General features: G+C 40.7%; 1 protein-coding gene across 1 annotated transcript in view; it reads left to right on the top strand.

Moving 5' to 3' along the window:
• Positions 1–9,957, top strand: part of LOC110493245 (A disintegrin and metalloproteinase with thrombospondin motifs 9) — a 46,046-nt gene extending 36,089 nt beyond the window's left edge. Inside the window, exons 26-28 of the mRNA XM_036950563.1 lie at positions 2,517–2,792; positions 3,863–4,024; positions 5,305–9,957. Coding sequence (XP_036806458.1) covers positions 2,517–2,792; positions 3,863–4,024; positions 5,305–5,493 — 627 coding nt within the window. The 3' untranslated portion in view covers positions 5,494–9,957. The remainder of the gene's footprint in view (positions 1–2,516; positions 2,793–3,862; positions 4,025–5,304) is intronic.
• Positions 9,958–15,424: the final 5,467 nt, after the last annotated feature.

The raw sequence follows: 15,424 nt of genomic DNA, 5'->3' as shown, positions 1-15,424 counted from the left end.
GATTTTTCTCATCAGACAGAGATCACTAGTCATACTCCCACCATGCTGCAGCTATGGCCACCATGCACACACACACACACACACACACACACACACACACACACACACACACAGATAGATAGATAGATAGAGAGATAGATAGATAGATAGATAGATAGATAGATAGATAGATAGATAGATAGATAGATAGATAGATAGATAGATAGATAGATAGATAGATAGATAGATAGATAGATAGATAGATAGATAGATAGATAGATAGATAGATAGATAGATAGATAGATACAGTGGGGAGAACAAGTATTTGATACACCGATTTTGCAGGTTTTCCTACATACAAAGCATATAGAGGTCTGTAATTTTTATCATAGGTATACTTCAACTGTGAGAGATGGAAATTCAAACAAAAATCCTGAAAATCACATTTTATGATTTTTAAGTAATTAATTTGCATTTCTTTGCATGACATAAGTATTTGATCTCCTACCAACCAGTAAGAATTCTGGCTCAGACCTGTTAGTTTTTCTTTAAGAAGCCCCCCTGTTCTCCACTAATTACCTGTATTAACTGCACCTGTTTGAACTTGTTACCTGTATAAAAGACACCTGTCCACACACTCAATCAAACAGACTCCAACCTCTCCACAATGGCCAAGACCAGAGAGGGTGTAAGGACATCAGGGATAAAATTGTAGACCTGCATAAGGCTGGGATGGGCTACAGGACAATAGGCAAGCAGCTTGGTGAGAAGGCAGCAACTGTTGGCCCAATTATTAGAAAATGGAAGGAGTTCAAGATGACGGTCAATCACCCTCGGCCTGGGGCTCCATGCAAGATCTCACCTCGTGGGGCATCAATGATCATGAGGAAGGTGAGGGATCAGCCCAGAACTACACGGCAGGACCTGGTCAATGACCTGAAGAGAGCTCTGAAGAGAGCTGGGACCACAGTCTCAAAGAAAACCCTTAGTAACACACTACGCCGTCATGGATTAAAATTCTGCAGCGCATGCAAGGTCCCCCTGCTCAAGCCAGCGCATGTCCAGGCCCGTCTAAAGTTTGCCAATGACCATCTGGATGATCCAGAGGAGGAATGGGAGAAGGTCATGTGGTCTGATGAGACAAAAATATAGCTTTTTGGTCTAAACTCCACTCGCCGTGTTTGGAGGAAGAAGAAGGATGAGTACAACCCCAAGAACACCATCCCAACCGTGAAGCATGGAGGTGGAAACATCATTCTTTGGGGATGCTTTTCTGCAAAGGGGACAGGACGACTGCATCATATTGAGGGGAGGATGGATGGGGCCTTGTATCGCGAGATCTTGGCCAACAACCTCCTTCCCTCAGTAAGAGCATTGAATATGGGTCATGGCTGGGTCTTCCAGCATGACAACGACGCGAAACACACAGCCAGGGCAACTAAGGAGTGGCTCCGTAAGAAGCATCTCAAGGTCCTGGAGTGGCCTAGCCAGTCTCCAGACCTGAACCCAATATAAAATCTTTGGAGGGAGCTGAAAGTCCGTATTGCCCAGCAACAGCCACGAAACCAGAAGGATCTGGAGAAGGTCTGTATGGAGGAGTGGGCCAAAATCCCTGCTGCAGTGTGTGCAAACCTGGTCAAGAACTACAGGAAATGTATGATCTCTGTAATTGCAAACAAAGGTTTCTGTACCAAATATTAAGTTCTGCTTTTCTGATGTATCAAATACTTGTCATGCAATAAAATGCAAATTAATTACTAGTTTTCTGGATGTACCTATGATAAAAATTACAGACCTCTACATGCTTTGTACTGTAAGTAGGAAAACCTGCAAAATCGGCAGTGTATCAAATACTTGTTCTCCCCACTGTATATACAGCATGTGACTGGGAGAGTCTTCCTGACTGCTTATTTATGCCAGAGCGACTCAGTGACCTCCAGGCAGACAGGAAGCAGCTCAGCCCAAGGCCACAGCAAACAGAAGCGCAGAGAAAGAGACGGATCTGACTCTGAAAGTTCCCTTTACACACTCCTGATATGGAATGAACCGGAAATTATACCTGATGGAGGGGGTGATAACTACAGAATGGCATGGCGGATGGATGGGCCAGTTAGTTCATGAAGTTTAATGACTGTGTTCTACCGTTATGAGACCCAACTTTTAAAGCAGCCTCAGTGTTGTAGTTTTAGCTTGTACATAGGCATATTAAAAGTTCCACTGATCAGTGCCTGTTAAAAGTTCCACTGATTTGACAAATTGGGTCCCTTAAAGTACTGTAGCTACACTTTCTGTTTGTGTCAGCCATGTTTAAAGCGACAAGACACTGACCTAAGCTGCCACGGCATTGTTTGTTTGTGTTTGAATGTTGTTTGTCTTACTGTGTGTGCCTGTGTGTGTGTGTGTGTGTGTGTGTGTGTGTATGTGTGTGTGTGTGTGTGTGTGTGTGTGTGTGTGTGTGTGTGTGTGTGTGTGTGTGTGTGTGTGTGTCTGTGTGGGTCTGTGTGTGTCTGTGTGTGTCTGTGTGTGTGTGTACACAGTGCTCTGTATCCTGCGGGCAGGGGAAGACCACTCGCCAGGTGGTGTGTTTGAATCTCAGTGACCAGATAGTGGATGTGGTGGAGTGTGACCCTGACGACCGTCCAGCCACAGAGCAGGAGTGTGCCATGTCCCAGTGCCCTGCTCTCCGCTCCAGTGACTCTCGACCCTTCCCCTCGCCCAGCGGGGGCGTCCGCAACAACCTGCCCACAGCTGCCGATGGGCGCAGCGGAGGACGAACCCAGGCCCACCAATGGAGGACAGGACCCTGGGGAGCGGTGAATTTCTTATTAACCATTTACAATCATCTTGCAGTCCTAGGGTCCTTAACATTGAATTAATGCATCCAACCTATATCAGGGGTCGGCAACAGGTGGCCCGATGGATTTTAAAAAGTCTCTTACTGATTTTTTGGGAGTGGATAGAATTTAGTTTTTGGTCAAAAAAGACTAAAATCACCAGGAATATTCCAATATTCTAAGAAATTTTAAAAATGACATGGTCGTGTCTCAATGTTATCAAGGTATGAAATTATTGTTATTTTCAAATATAATCCCTTTTTGGGCTGAGTTGTGGTCAATTTGCAGTGTATAAATTATTATAATTATGTTCCGGGCCCCTGACCATCTGCTCCAACAAAAATTGTCCCGCGGCTGAATCTAGTTGCCTACCCCTGACTAAGGTCAATGAGTTGTGCTGATGGCTTTGGCGGTTAATAGCCTATTGTACAGCCTACAGCTGTTATTAAAAACTGGGTTATTATAGTTGCACAACAATCTGTGTCCCCAAATAGCTGGTATTATTTAATGGATTATGGGAAATAGCAAGAGTTATTTTCTTCTTGAGGATATGTGTCTTAATATAGCAGTACATTATCCATCCAGTTTCCCAAAGCACATAGTCTCTGCCGTCAATCGGACCCTTGCCAGAAAGATGTATGTGTGGTTTTGTATACTGTCTGTCAGTGGGGACCTTTTTTCACATACTGTAGGTTGGTGTGTTTGTATTTATTAATGGTGAGTGAGTGTTTATATGTGCGCTTGTTTCATTGTAGCTGATGTCTGTATGTGCAAAGGTCTACAATATGTGACACTGTGACTCTGGGTAAATGTATTATTGCAGGATCCCCTTGTCTCAGTGAGTTATGAGTGCATAGATGAGCACCATACATTTGCATGGATGTGTTTGAACATGTTTTTGTTATTGTGTCCATACATGCTCATGAATGTATGTGTATTAGTGTTTGAATGTCTACTTGCCTGTCTCTGAGTTAGTGCATACATACCTGTACGTGTGAGAGTGTGTGAACCATTTGTCTCACTCTGTGTTCTCCTCCCTGTGACATCAGTGCTCGAGCACGTGTGCGGGCGGCTTCCAGAGGCGTGTGGTGGTGTGCCAAGATGAGAATGGTTATGCTGCCAACAACTGTGAAGATCGCTCCAAACCCATCGAGCAGCGCTCCTGTGAGTCCGGACCCTGTCCACAGTGGGTCTATGGGAACTGGGGAGAGGTGAGAGAACCCAAGCCGTCCTACAGCACTGATACACTGAGGGGGTTTAGTCACACTTTGAATGCATCATCTCTTTGTTATGAACCTTGGCGTTATCATAGCGGTTATTATTCTACAATTCCATTCTTCTGAAATTGCTTTGCTAGGCTGTATGTCATCATGTACCTGGAGGTGAGGGGTTAACTTCTTGACGCTACCCATCCCTTTAGCGGGATAATTGTCATCAACAACCGCTGAATTGCAGAGCGCCACATTCAAATGATATTACTAAAAATATTTATATTCATGAAATCACAAGTGTAATATAGCAAAACACAGTTTAGCTCTTTGTTAATCCACCTGTCGTGTCAGATTATGAAAATGTGCTTTACAGCGAAAGCAATCCAAGCGTTTGTGTAAATTTATCGATCACTAGACAAAACATTATGAACACCTAGCATCACAGTAGCTTGGTCACGAAAATCTGAAAAGCAATAAAATTAATTGCTTACCTTTGATGATCTTCGGATGTTTTCACTCACGAGACTCCCAGTTACACAATAAATGTTCCTTTTGTTCCATAAAGATTATTTTTGTTTGGCGCGTTATGTTCAGAAATCCACAGGCTCGAGCGGTCATGACAACGCAGACGAAAATTCCAAATAGTATCCGTAATGTCCACAGAAACATGTCAAATGTTTTTTATAATCAATCCTCAGGTTGTTTTCAAAATATATTAATATATCAACCGGCACTGTCTCTTTTTCAGTAGGAGAGGGAGAGTCAATGGCTGCCCCACTCTGCTGCGCAAGCAAAACTCATGCAAACACCTTATCTTTCTCGCTCATTTTTCAAAATAAAAGCCTGAAACTATGTCTAAAGACTGTTGACACCTTGAGGAAGCGATAGGAAAATGAATCTGGTTGATATCCCTTTAAATGGAGCGAAGGCAGGCTATGGAACATGGAGCTTTCAAAATAGAAGCCACTTCCTGGTTTGATTTTCCTCAGGTTTCGCCTGCAATATCAGTTATTTTATACTCACAGACAATATTTTGACAGTTTTGGAAACGTTAGTGTGTTTTCTATCCTAATCTGTCAATTATATGCATATTCTAGCATATGGGCCTGAGAAATAGGCCATTTACATTGGGAATGTTATTTTTCCAAACATAAAATAGTGCCCCCTAGCTGAAAGAGGTTAAAGATCAGAGGTCATAGATAACTGTATTGTGACAATGGAGTGAATCAACTGTCCTGACTCTGTTTACACACTATTCTTTCACCTGCTCTGTCCTGCAGTGTACCAAGCCGTGTGGTGGAGGAATAAAGACACGGCTGGTGGCGTGTCAGAGGCCCAACGGAGAACGCTTTAACGATCTGAGCTGTGAGATTCTAGAAAAACCGCCCGACCGTGAGCAGTGCAATACTCATGCGTGCCCTTCTAGCCCCCATTGGAGCACAGACCCATGGAGCTCGGTACGCTCGTAAATATACACATTTTCCGCCATCTTTTTTAAAAGTCCTCTCATTTCACTACACACAGAGTTTGAAAACAAACAATCAAACTTGAGAGAGCAGGTTGTTTCTGTAGCGCTTACATGCTGGAAACTCCACTTTCCATTTCACTGTTATCCTTCCCTTGGCCTCAGAGACTTGTCATCCTTCTAGAGACAGTTGGGAATTGATTTATTTTCCACATAAGAGACAGGACACACACACAATACACACAACACACCAAAAAGTACAACATATGAAAAGCTTAATTGACAGTTGTGACCATAAGAACACTTTCTCTGTTATCAGTCTTAGTGTTAAAAATTCAGGATCAGTTTGTATCAGAATCAAAGCTAGTTTGTAAAATATTGATTTAAAAGATAATTTATTACTTAAGAGATTTTCTTCTTTGTTTCCTATGTATATAGAATTGACATCCAACGTTTCTGTTATTGCTCTTTGTATTCGCACACTTAGTCATTCGTTGTTCATATGCAAATATTGATCAATGTTTCTGTATATCAGGAGTTTAAGATGCATTGTTTGTTTTTTGTTTTTTGTGAACACCCAAAGAATGGACATATACTCGAGTGTTGTTGCTATTCATACTCTTGTTTTTGTGGCAAAGAAAATGAGTTTTTATGTACTCTAGAGATGGATACATCATTCTGATGCTAAAGCTTTATTGACCATCATAACTGTAAAAATGTAATTTGTCTCAAAGTGTGTAATATGCAGTTCAAACAATAACAAAGCCCCCCCCCCCCCCCAACTCTGTTTCGGTAAACATCTAAGAGGTGGGGCTGGATAAATGTAGCCACTCTTAATTGCATAGACAGAGCTATGGATGCAAGGACTGACCATCCATGACATGAAAATTATAGTTTTAACCATGTTTTGAGGTTATACAGTGTTTTGTTTACAATTACATTGTTTACGAACAAAGAAGTAAATAAAGGTTATATTTTGGGTTCTGATGGGATTAGACAGTTAAACTAAGTTCCTTAGTTAATATAAATTATGTTCTTCAAGAATCAATTGCTATATAGAATGACAAAAGTTTTTTTTTTTAAACGGATCGCAGATTGCCCCTTTAAGGCACATGCAGTTTTTATAGAGAATTTACTAATCATCGTCTGTTTACACCTTATTTTACAGTCCACTATTTACCTGCTATTTATTCAGAAATGTCATTGTAAATGGTAATTACATGATAAGGACCTAATGATTACTGTTTAGTAATGTATGTGCCGGGTAGTTACCAATTATGCTAAATTCTTAAAAAGAAACAGTAGTGTTTCTCAGTTAAGACTAAGTCAACACCAGCTGAAATAGGACTGTAGAATAAAGTGATAACTGTATTATTTGATCAATTATGTGATTCTTCTGGATAATAGTCATTTTACCACAGCTTGAAGTCTTGACCCAGATTCCTTCCTTTTTACTGGCACAGACATAAGAACCCGGCCCAACCAGTAGGTCCAAGGCCCACCGCTCAAAAGGTGCTTGATATGAGTGTATTTATGTCATGTTAGATATGTCTATATATTCGCTTTTGTAAATAGTTTATTTTGGTGCGATCACCAGTGCTCAATACACATGTGAAAATATGCTATGCTCAACCATACCTCACTTGGAACAAACACAACTCAACTAGCCATTAACTTGTACTTACAATGGTGCTTTTGCAAAACAAGGGAGAAATGAGATATAAACATCAAATAATCACTATGTATTTTATTTCAAACTTAAGGTCATAAACTGTTTATTGTGACATAGAGAAATGTATGTAAACTGGTGTTTTGAGAAGTTGTATATATTCTTTTTTTTTTGTCATGTTTTTTTTACGAAGAGTTGATTATTGATTATGTCCCTCGAAAATATTGTAATGTTAGGTGAAAATGTGTTGTAGTTTTTAAAAAGGTAAAGATAATTTTTTAAGTGTGTTCGATTTATTCACCACCAAACCTCAACCAACAAACCTGTCTGTTGGAGCTCAACGAGAATGCCCCATGTCCTAGCTTTGTGAACACACAGTTAGTGCCTGCGACCACAGGGAGAGTTTATAGTGTTCTATATACCTGGAGCTCATCTTCTGAGCCAGTCGTATGTTTCTACCTCATTCTCTTCTAACATCACTCCCCACCCACCTATTATCTTCTGCCGGAGGGCTGCATCCTCATTCACATTCATCATGATCTAGGGTCTGTGTTTTGTTCTACCTCAATGGCTACGAGTGAAATTGAGGTAGTGAAAGCTGATCTTGGATCTGTGGTAAAGGTGCAACCTCTGCCTGGAGCCCACCCAGTCATTTCTAAGGCTAATTGTAACCTCCTGGTCATTAATGTCTGTGCATACATTGCAGACATCACACCTTATTTTAAGGGTCTGTTAACACAGCTCTCAAGCAGGCAGCGAGTGTATTTCTCACTACACCTTGTTCACTAAAGAAAACGATTATTTCTAACTATCTCTAATATGAGTAATGAAAAGGAACCATAAGGTTTGGGTTGATTATGATGAATCCAAAAAGAGTGTGAGTAACTTTTTACACTACTTGATACAACTCCACATGCACATAAGTCTCATGTCACTGTGAAATTGTCGATCATTTGATTTGTAGAATAAATTGCAAAACACAGTTATACAGTATATGCACGATGATGCATTTACAATGTGTTTGACACCGACAGACTCTAGAAATAAAGCACTCTATGCCTCTCATTCCATATGGCAGTATCAGTTCGGGTTTCAAATACATTTGTGTATATTTATATAATGATCTGTATTTATTTCTACTTCATTATAATGTCATGTCAATATTTAATTGTATATGAACTTGCTGAATTTATGTTAGCTCACAGAGTGGCAACGATTAAAATGAACTAGAGGTGCTCTTAAAAAGTGTATTTCATTTACTGTAAAATATCATGTTCATGAACTATCACAAACGATTGCTTATGCTCAAATGAAGTTCCAAAACATCAATTTATATGGATTTTCTTTCAAGTCTATCCTATAGTTTATGTAGCATACAGCTAGGTAGTTTTATTCCATGACTGTCTAAAGTGAAAAATGAAGCTCATATGAGAGAAGATAATAGGTGGAAGCACTCATTGCCATCGGGCTTCCGCCATTTTAACGTAGCCAACTGGGTGGGGATTCCTATGGGTTGGGAGTAATCAGCCAATGATCAGAACATTATCTTCTTCAAATTGGTTAGCCTAGTTTGTAAATGGCGTAAAGCTATATGACTGCCATCTAGAAGCCAAAATAAATTCACGACACACAAGCTTTGGTTCAAGAATCCAGCACTGCAGGTGGTGGTAAATTACCAATATTAGCTTAAACACATTTTTCAAATATCAAAAGCAGAAGAAGATGGACTACTTTAAATGGAGATGTAGATGCCATAATGGCACAGATAAAATGTTGCGAACTCTATACATCTGTATGGAGAAGAGAGGCAAAACATCTGCGCTCTTGAGATTATCATCTTAGTTACAGGAGGACTAGTGTCTAGGGAAAAAACTGATAAACGTACACTCCGGGACACTGGTTTCTAAAAATAGTTTCATTAAATGAGATAATTGCCATGAGGAAACACTAATAGTGAAGCAAACACATTCACTTACACTGCCACAGGCAAGCTTGTAGTCCTGTTAAAAATCTAATCTACAAGTCTGTGCTTTAATTAAGACGATTTCCTTCAGACTTCACACTAATTATACTAGGAACGTGGAAGTGATCATTATAATTAACCAAATTACCTACTATGGATAAAATAGGAAATTATCTCTACAGAGAGCATTACTCGAGCTCACTAACTGGTGTTTGGAAAGGGGTGTTTTCAGTGAATGAAAATGTACAAATCACTGAGCAATATCTTGTCTTATGAGGTCAGGGCCCCAGTGACCTATTTGAGCTATCATGATTTTTCTGTCGGCCAAAGTTCAAAGCCTTTTGTACCAAGGGAAATCTTTATTCTCTGTGACACTGACAAGATGGATCCCCCACTTACTGCGCTTATTCACTCCTCATGCCTGACATGTTTTTTTGTGTGCCTGGCAACACGTGCTCTACAACTACGTTGCTCCCTCATCCGCCCCTCGCCAGTCCCCCCTCGCCCAATGTGGGTTGATGACATTGTTCTGATGGTTGGGGGCTGGTGACAGTGACTCAAATGAAAGCCCGTCAGAAAGACAAGGGTCACATTTGATCTGGGATGAGCCCCTTCGCTGTACAGCTAATCAGTATGGATGGACTTCTGGGAAAGGGCTGTGATCCAAGGAAAAAAAGCAGGGAAAGCCCTGTTGTCTGTGGGGGCCCGGAAGGCCCAGTCGCCTTTGATTCCGGGACGGAATGCAGACTTTGGAATGTGGTTTATTTTAGGCACAACTTGCTGTCTGTCCGGGGCATTGTTATATTTGACACTGTAAATAAAAGCATCTGATTTGAATGGTACAATCGAATTGTGTCTGACTGCATGATAGTTGAAAATAGTGTGATAGTTGAAAATTGTGTTGCAGATTAAAGGTAGTTTTGTGATGATTACACTTTTCATTGATATCAATATATACATTTCACTCAGAGCATGCTAAAATATAAGCCCATTTATATCTGGTTAACCATCATACACCCTTTGTCCTGATCTTGTCCAGATTCTGATTGTGCCCACATTTTTAAACAGGTGTAGATGATTGAAAGATGCATTGTGATCTGATTGTGGTCCGCTCTTCCTGACCATCTCTAAAGGTTGTCAGGCACACATTGTGTCTGGAAATCTTACAAGTGTAGACGCATCTGGACAGTGAAACCATTTAAATCATTATCCTGTTCTCTAAAATCATTGACATGTGGCACTACTGACTTAAGGCTTCAATATGTGTCTTAAAAAATAAAAATATCTGTCAATTAATCTGTCAAATAAGTTGCATAGGGAGAGACCAGAAACTCTGGTCACAATGCAGAAACGGTGGACAGATAAGACACATTTTAATACCATGCATACATGCATTTCTGAAGATGTGGGCACAATAAGAAAGTGGACAAGATCAAGACACACTTGGTAGTGACAGGTATAAACAAGGCTATAGTGTCTAGTTTATGTAATGGTTGTTGGGTAAATTTCTGCATGAATCACATGTAATAAAGGTGTCCAGTTGACACCCATATTGTTTGTGGATATAGAGAATTGGTGGGTGATTTACTTGTGTTCACTAACTGGTGCTTAGTGACAGTGCTGTAATGATTGAAATCCAAGGTAATAGCAAGTTATTGGGGCAGATTAAAATATCTGGAAAGCTCAGTTAAAGAGTATATAAAACCTTGAGGAATGATCTGATATTTGAAAAGCAGCACAGTCTGACTGCCTGCCCTTTGTTGTAAATGACTTTTATTAAATGATTTAAGCTTTTGTATAATACTATTTCTCCTAAATGGCCCTTCAGTACCATGATCCTAGCCTGTGTGTCTGCTCTCTGTGTCTACCTAAATCCTAATTCCAAACACCACTGTAATGCCTGCTCGTAGGCCAGTGGGTAAAACAATAGTATCTAAGTTGGAATGTTACCTAAAACACCATATATGGGCAATAAGAGCACCTTAAAAGTAGAAGTGGCCTGCATGCTCTTAGAGTCCTCATGCAGACTGATGGCTGGCCTCAAGTGGTACTTATAAAGGAGGGCTAACTGTAACTGGTAACAGAACCACGCAATGCTGGGCCCAATAACAGCCTCTTACAGATTTATGCATGTGAGGAACATCTGGAGACTAAGGCCTAGATTAAATCAGATCGAGCGTTAACCAACGTTGGCCGACATCCGCATAGCAGATGTTTTGGCGGTGTTGGAGGTGTAACTGTGGTATGAGCTGACATGTCGGTGAGCGGCTTTTCTTGTGTGCAAAAAAACACCCTTCCTTAATATCCCTTCCGTGTTAGAAGCTCAAAACGGAGCTAGAAAGTGTAGGCTCTATCAATGTTAGAAATAATTACTTTCAAATGTCAAACCATTGATGATGGGCTAATGCATGTTTTCATGTTAATTTGGATGTGGGGGATTTATGCCTATCAGTCAAATTCAAGTGTTTGAACAATCTGATTGAAATTAGCCTTAAGCCAAAACACCAAAATGTAATAGGGGGCTCCTCATAGAAAGACATGTATACATTATATTACAGTACATACATTAAAATGGTCTCCCTTATGTTTATTGAAATTCATTAGAACAAATGTTCTAATGAATTTCGGTACAGAGAGTGTCGGTACAGAGAGTAACCACGCATTGTTGGTGTTTTGTTGGTGTTTTGGCATCATTTTTTATTTGATCATGTCATTCTCCATCTCTTAAAGATGCAATATGCTACAATTCTGATAGTTCGCCTCATTTCAGTTTATGTGATAAAACAATCAAAGTGTAGAGAATCATTGTACCATCTAAACCGCTGTGAAATATATTTTCAATAACCAAAAATATTGTATTTTCAGCTGTTTGATCCTGGTGTACCAAACTAGAAGAAATCTACTACTTTTTAGCCTTGCTTTCAAAGAGAATGGCAGATCTATACCTCAAATTTCTATGTGAATTGGTGGTCCCAAAATATTACATAGTGCAGCTTTAAATTAAATGATTTTAGTAACTTTAGATTTGTCATTCCTTTTCATTTTGTGCTTTTGTTTTCACTTGTTAATATAAAATGAAATGCCATTAATAGTGTATAATGCATATAAAACAAATCCATTCACAAAGTGCTCACTTCTACAGTAATTTCCGGTGGGAAGTAACTTCCAGTTGTTGTCCTCTGGGCCCTGGGGACATTTAGCCCCGCCCTCCCTCTCCTAAATGAGGTGAAAGGTTGTCGTGGGTTCCTGTCCGGCGCGGTCCCTCACTGAGCAGTGCAGTGCGCCATGCTGGGATACTTACTTGTTCAACCGAGAGCCTGTCGCATCCTATCTGTACTTGCAACTCTACACTGCTCATGGGGCATTTAAGCCCTGAACAGCGCCTGACAGGCAGTCCTGTCTCCCAGGCTGTGTGCCACCCCCAAGACCAAAGCCAGTCGCATGCAAGGAACAAAGAGCAATGAAGCCACATTCAAACAGAGCCAGAAAGCTGAAGCCTAGAGGATAAAAGGTAATATAGCTTGTATCTTTCAAAATTAAGACAACTGGCGCCGGAAGTGGCAGCAGTTTACGGGCGCCTAACCAATTGTGCTATTATGTGGGTTTTTTTTCTCATTATTTGTAACTTATTTTGTACATAATGTTTCTGCTACCATATCGTAGGGAAAAAAAGAGCTTCTGGATCTCAGGAAAGCGATCACTCACCTTGAATTAGACAGAGTTTTTCTTCAACAAGCAGGACGCACAGGATGTACTTCGAACACCCGACAAGGCCAACATCCCCATCATTGGCAAGAGAAAGAGACGCAGGTACAGAGGACACAGAGCGGGGTGCCTCGTAAGGATCCACAGACGGCGAGTGGGAAAGCAGCCGTTACCGTCAATATTACTTGCCAACATGAAATCATTGGACAATAAATTAGACAAGGTACGATCATGAATATCCTGCCAACGGGACATCCTGAACTGCAACATCTTGTGTTTCACGAAATCGTGGCTGAATGATGACATAGATATTCAACTAGCGGGATATACGCTGCACCGGCAAGATAGAACAGCACACTCCGGTAAGACGAGGGGGGGAGGTGGTCTGTGCATTTTTGTAAACAACAGCTGGTGCATGAATTCTAAGGAAGTCTTATTTTGCTCGCCTGAAGTGGAGTATCTTATGATAAACTGTAGACCACACTACTTGCCAAGAGAGTTTTCATCCATACTTTTTGTGGCTGTTTATTTACCATCACAGACGGATGCTGGCAATAAGACCGCATTCAGTCAGCTGTATAAGGAAATAAGCAAACAAGAAACCGCTCACCCAGAGGCGGCGCTCCTAGTGGCTGTGGATTTTAATGCAGGGAAATTTAAATCAGTTTTACCTAATTTCTATCAACATGTTAAATGCGCAACCAGAGGGAAAACAATTCTAGATCACCTGTACTCCACAAACAGAGAAGCATACAAAGCTCTCCCTCGCCTTCCATTTAAATCTGACCACAATTCTATCCTCCAGATCCCTGCTTACAAGCAAAAATTAAAGCAGGAAGCACCAGTGGCTCGGTCTATAAAAAACGTGGTCAGATGAAGCAGATGCTAAACTACAGGACTGTTTTGCTAGCACAGACTGGAACATGTTCCGGGATTCTTCCGATGGCATTGAGGAGTGCCCCACATCAGTCACTGGCTTTATCAATACATACCCCAACAGAAGCCATGGATTACAGGCAACATTCGCACTGAGCTAAAGTGTAGAGCTGCCGCATTCAAGGTGTGAGACTCTAACCAGGAAGCTTATAAGAAATCCTGCTATGTCCTCCAACGAACCATCAGACAGGCAAATCCCCAATACAGGGCTAAGATTGAATCATACTACACCGGCTCCAACGCTCGTCCTTTGTGGCAGGGCTTGCAAACTATTACAGACTACAAAGGGAAGCACAGCCGCAAGCTGCCCAGTGACACAAGCCTACCAGACGAGCTAAATTACTTCTATGCTCGCTTCGAGGCAAGCAACACTGAGGCATGCATGAGAGCGTCAGCTGTTCCGGACAACTGTGTGATCACGCTCTCCGTAGCCGATGTGAGCAAGACCTTTAACCTTTCTGATCTCCCCATCCCGGATCCGGGTTCGTGAATACAGACTCAAGCTCATTACCATAACGCAACGTTAACTATTCATGAAAATCGCAAATGAAATGAAATAAATATGCTAGCTCTCAAGCTTAGCCTTTTGTTAACAACACTGTCATCTCAGATTTTCAAAATATGCTTCTCAACCATTGCAAAACAAGCATTTGTGTAACAGTATTGATGGCTAACGTAGCATTTAGCATTAGCATTCAGCTGGCAACATTTACACAAAAAAACAGAAAAGCATTCAAAAAAATCATTTACCTTTGAAGAACTTCAGATGTTTTCAATGAGGAGACTCTCAGATAGCAAATGTTCAGTTTTTCCTGAAAGATTATTTGTTTAGGACAAATCGCTCCGTTTTCTGCGTCACGTTTAGCTATGAAAAAACCCCTGTATCCAGGATTGTGTAAATCTATCAGCAAGCTCATTAGCATAACACAACGTTAACTATTTATGAAAATCGCAAATGAAATGAAATAAATATTCCATCTCTCAAGCTTAGCCTTTTGTAAACAACACTGTCATCTCAGATTTTCAAAATATGCTTCTCAACCATAGGAAAACAATCATTTGTGCAAAAGTAGCTAGCTAGAGTTAGCATTTCGCGTTAGCATTTAGCGTTAGCATTAACGTTAGCATCCAGCACGCAACATTAACAAAAACATAAAAGCCTTCAAATAAAATCATTTACCTTTGAAGAACTTCTGATGTTTTCAATGAGGATACTCTCAGTTAGATAGCAGATGCTCAGTTTTTCCAAAAAGATTCCTTGTGTATTAGAAATAGCTCCGTTTTATACATCACATTTGGCTACCAAAAAAAATCCATAAATTCAGTCCTCAAAACGCAAACTTTTTTCCAAATTAAACTCCATAATATCGACTGAAAACATGGCAAACGTTGTTTAGAATCAATCCTCAAGGTGTTTTTCACATATCTCTTCATTGATACATCGTTCTTGGAAACATGCTTTCTCTCCTGAATCCCAGGAGAAAATGCCTGCACCTGAAGATTACGCACAAATTTAGACAAAGGACACCGGGCGGACCTCTGGAAAATGTAGTCTCTTATGGCCAATCTTCCAATGATATGCCTACAAATACGTCACAATGCTGCTAAGACCTTGGGCGAACGACAGAAAGTGTAGGCTCATTCCTTGCGCAATCACAGCCA

The sequence above is a fragment of the Oncorhynchus mykiss genome, chromosome 17, assembly GCF_013265735.2.
Source record: "Oncorhynchus mykiss isolate Arlee chromosome 17, USDA_OmykA_1.1, whole genome shotgun sequence".
In the NCBI taxonomy this organism is placed as follows: Eukaryota; Metazoa; Chordata; class Actinopteri; order Salmoniformes; family Salmonidae; genus Oncorhynchus; species Oncorhynchus mykiss.
This window is presented reverse-complemented; position numbering and strand designations above follow the sequence as displayed.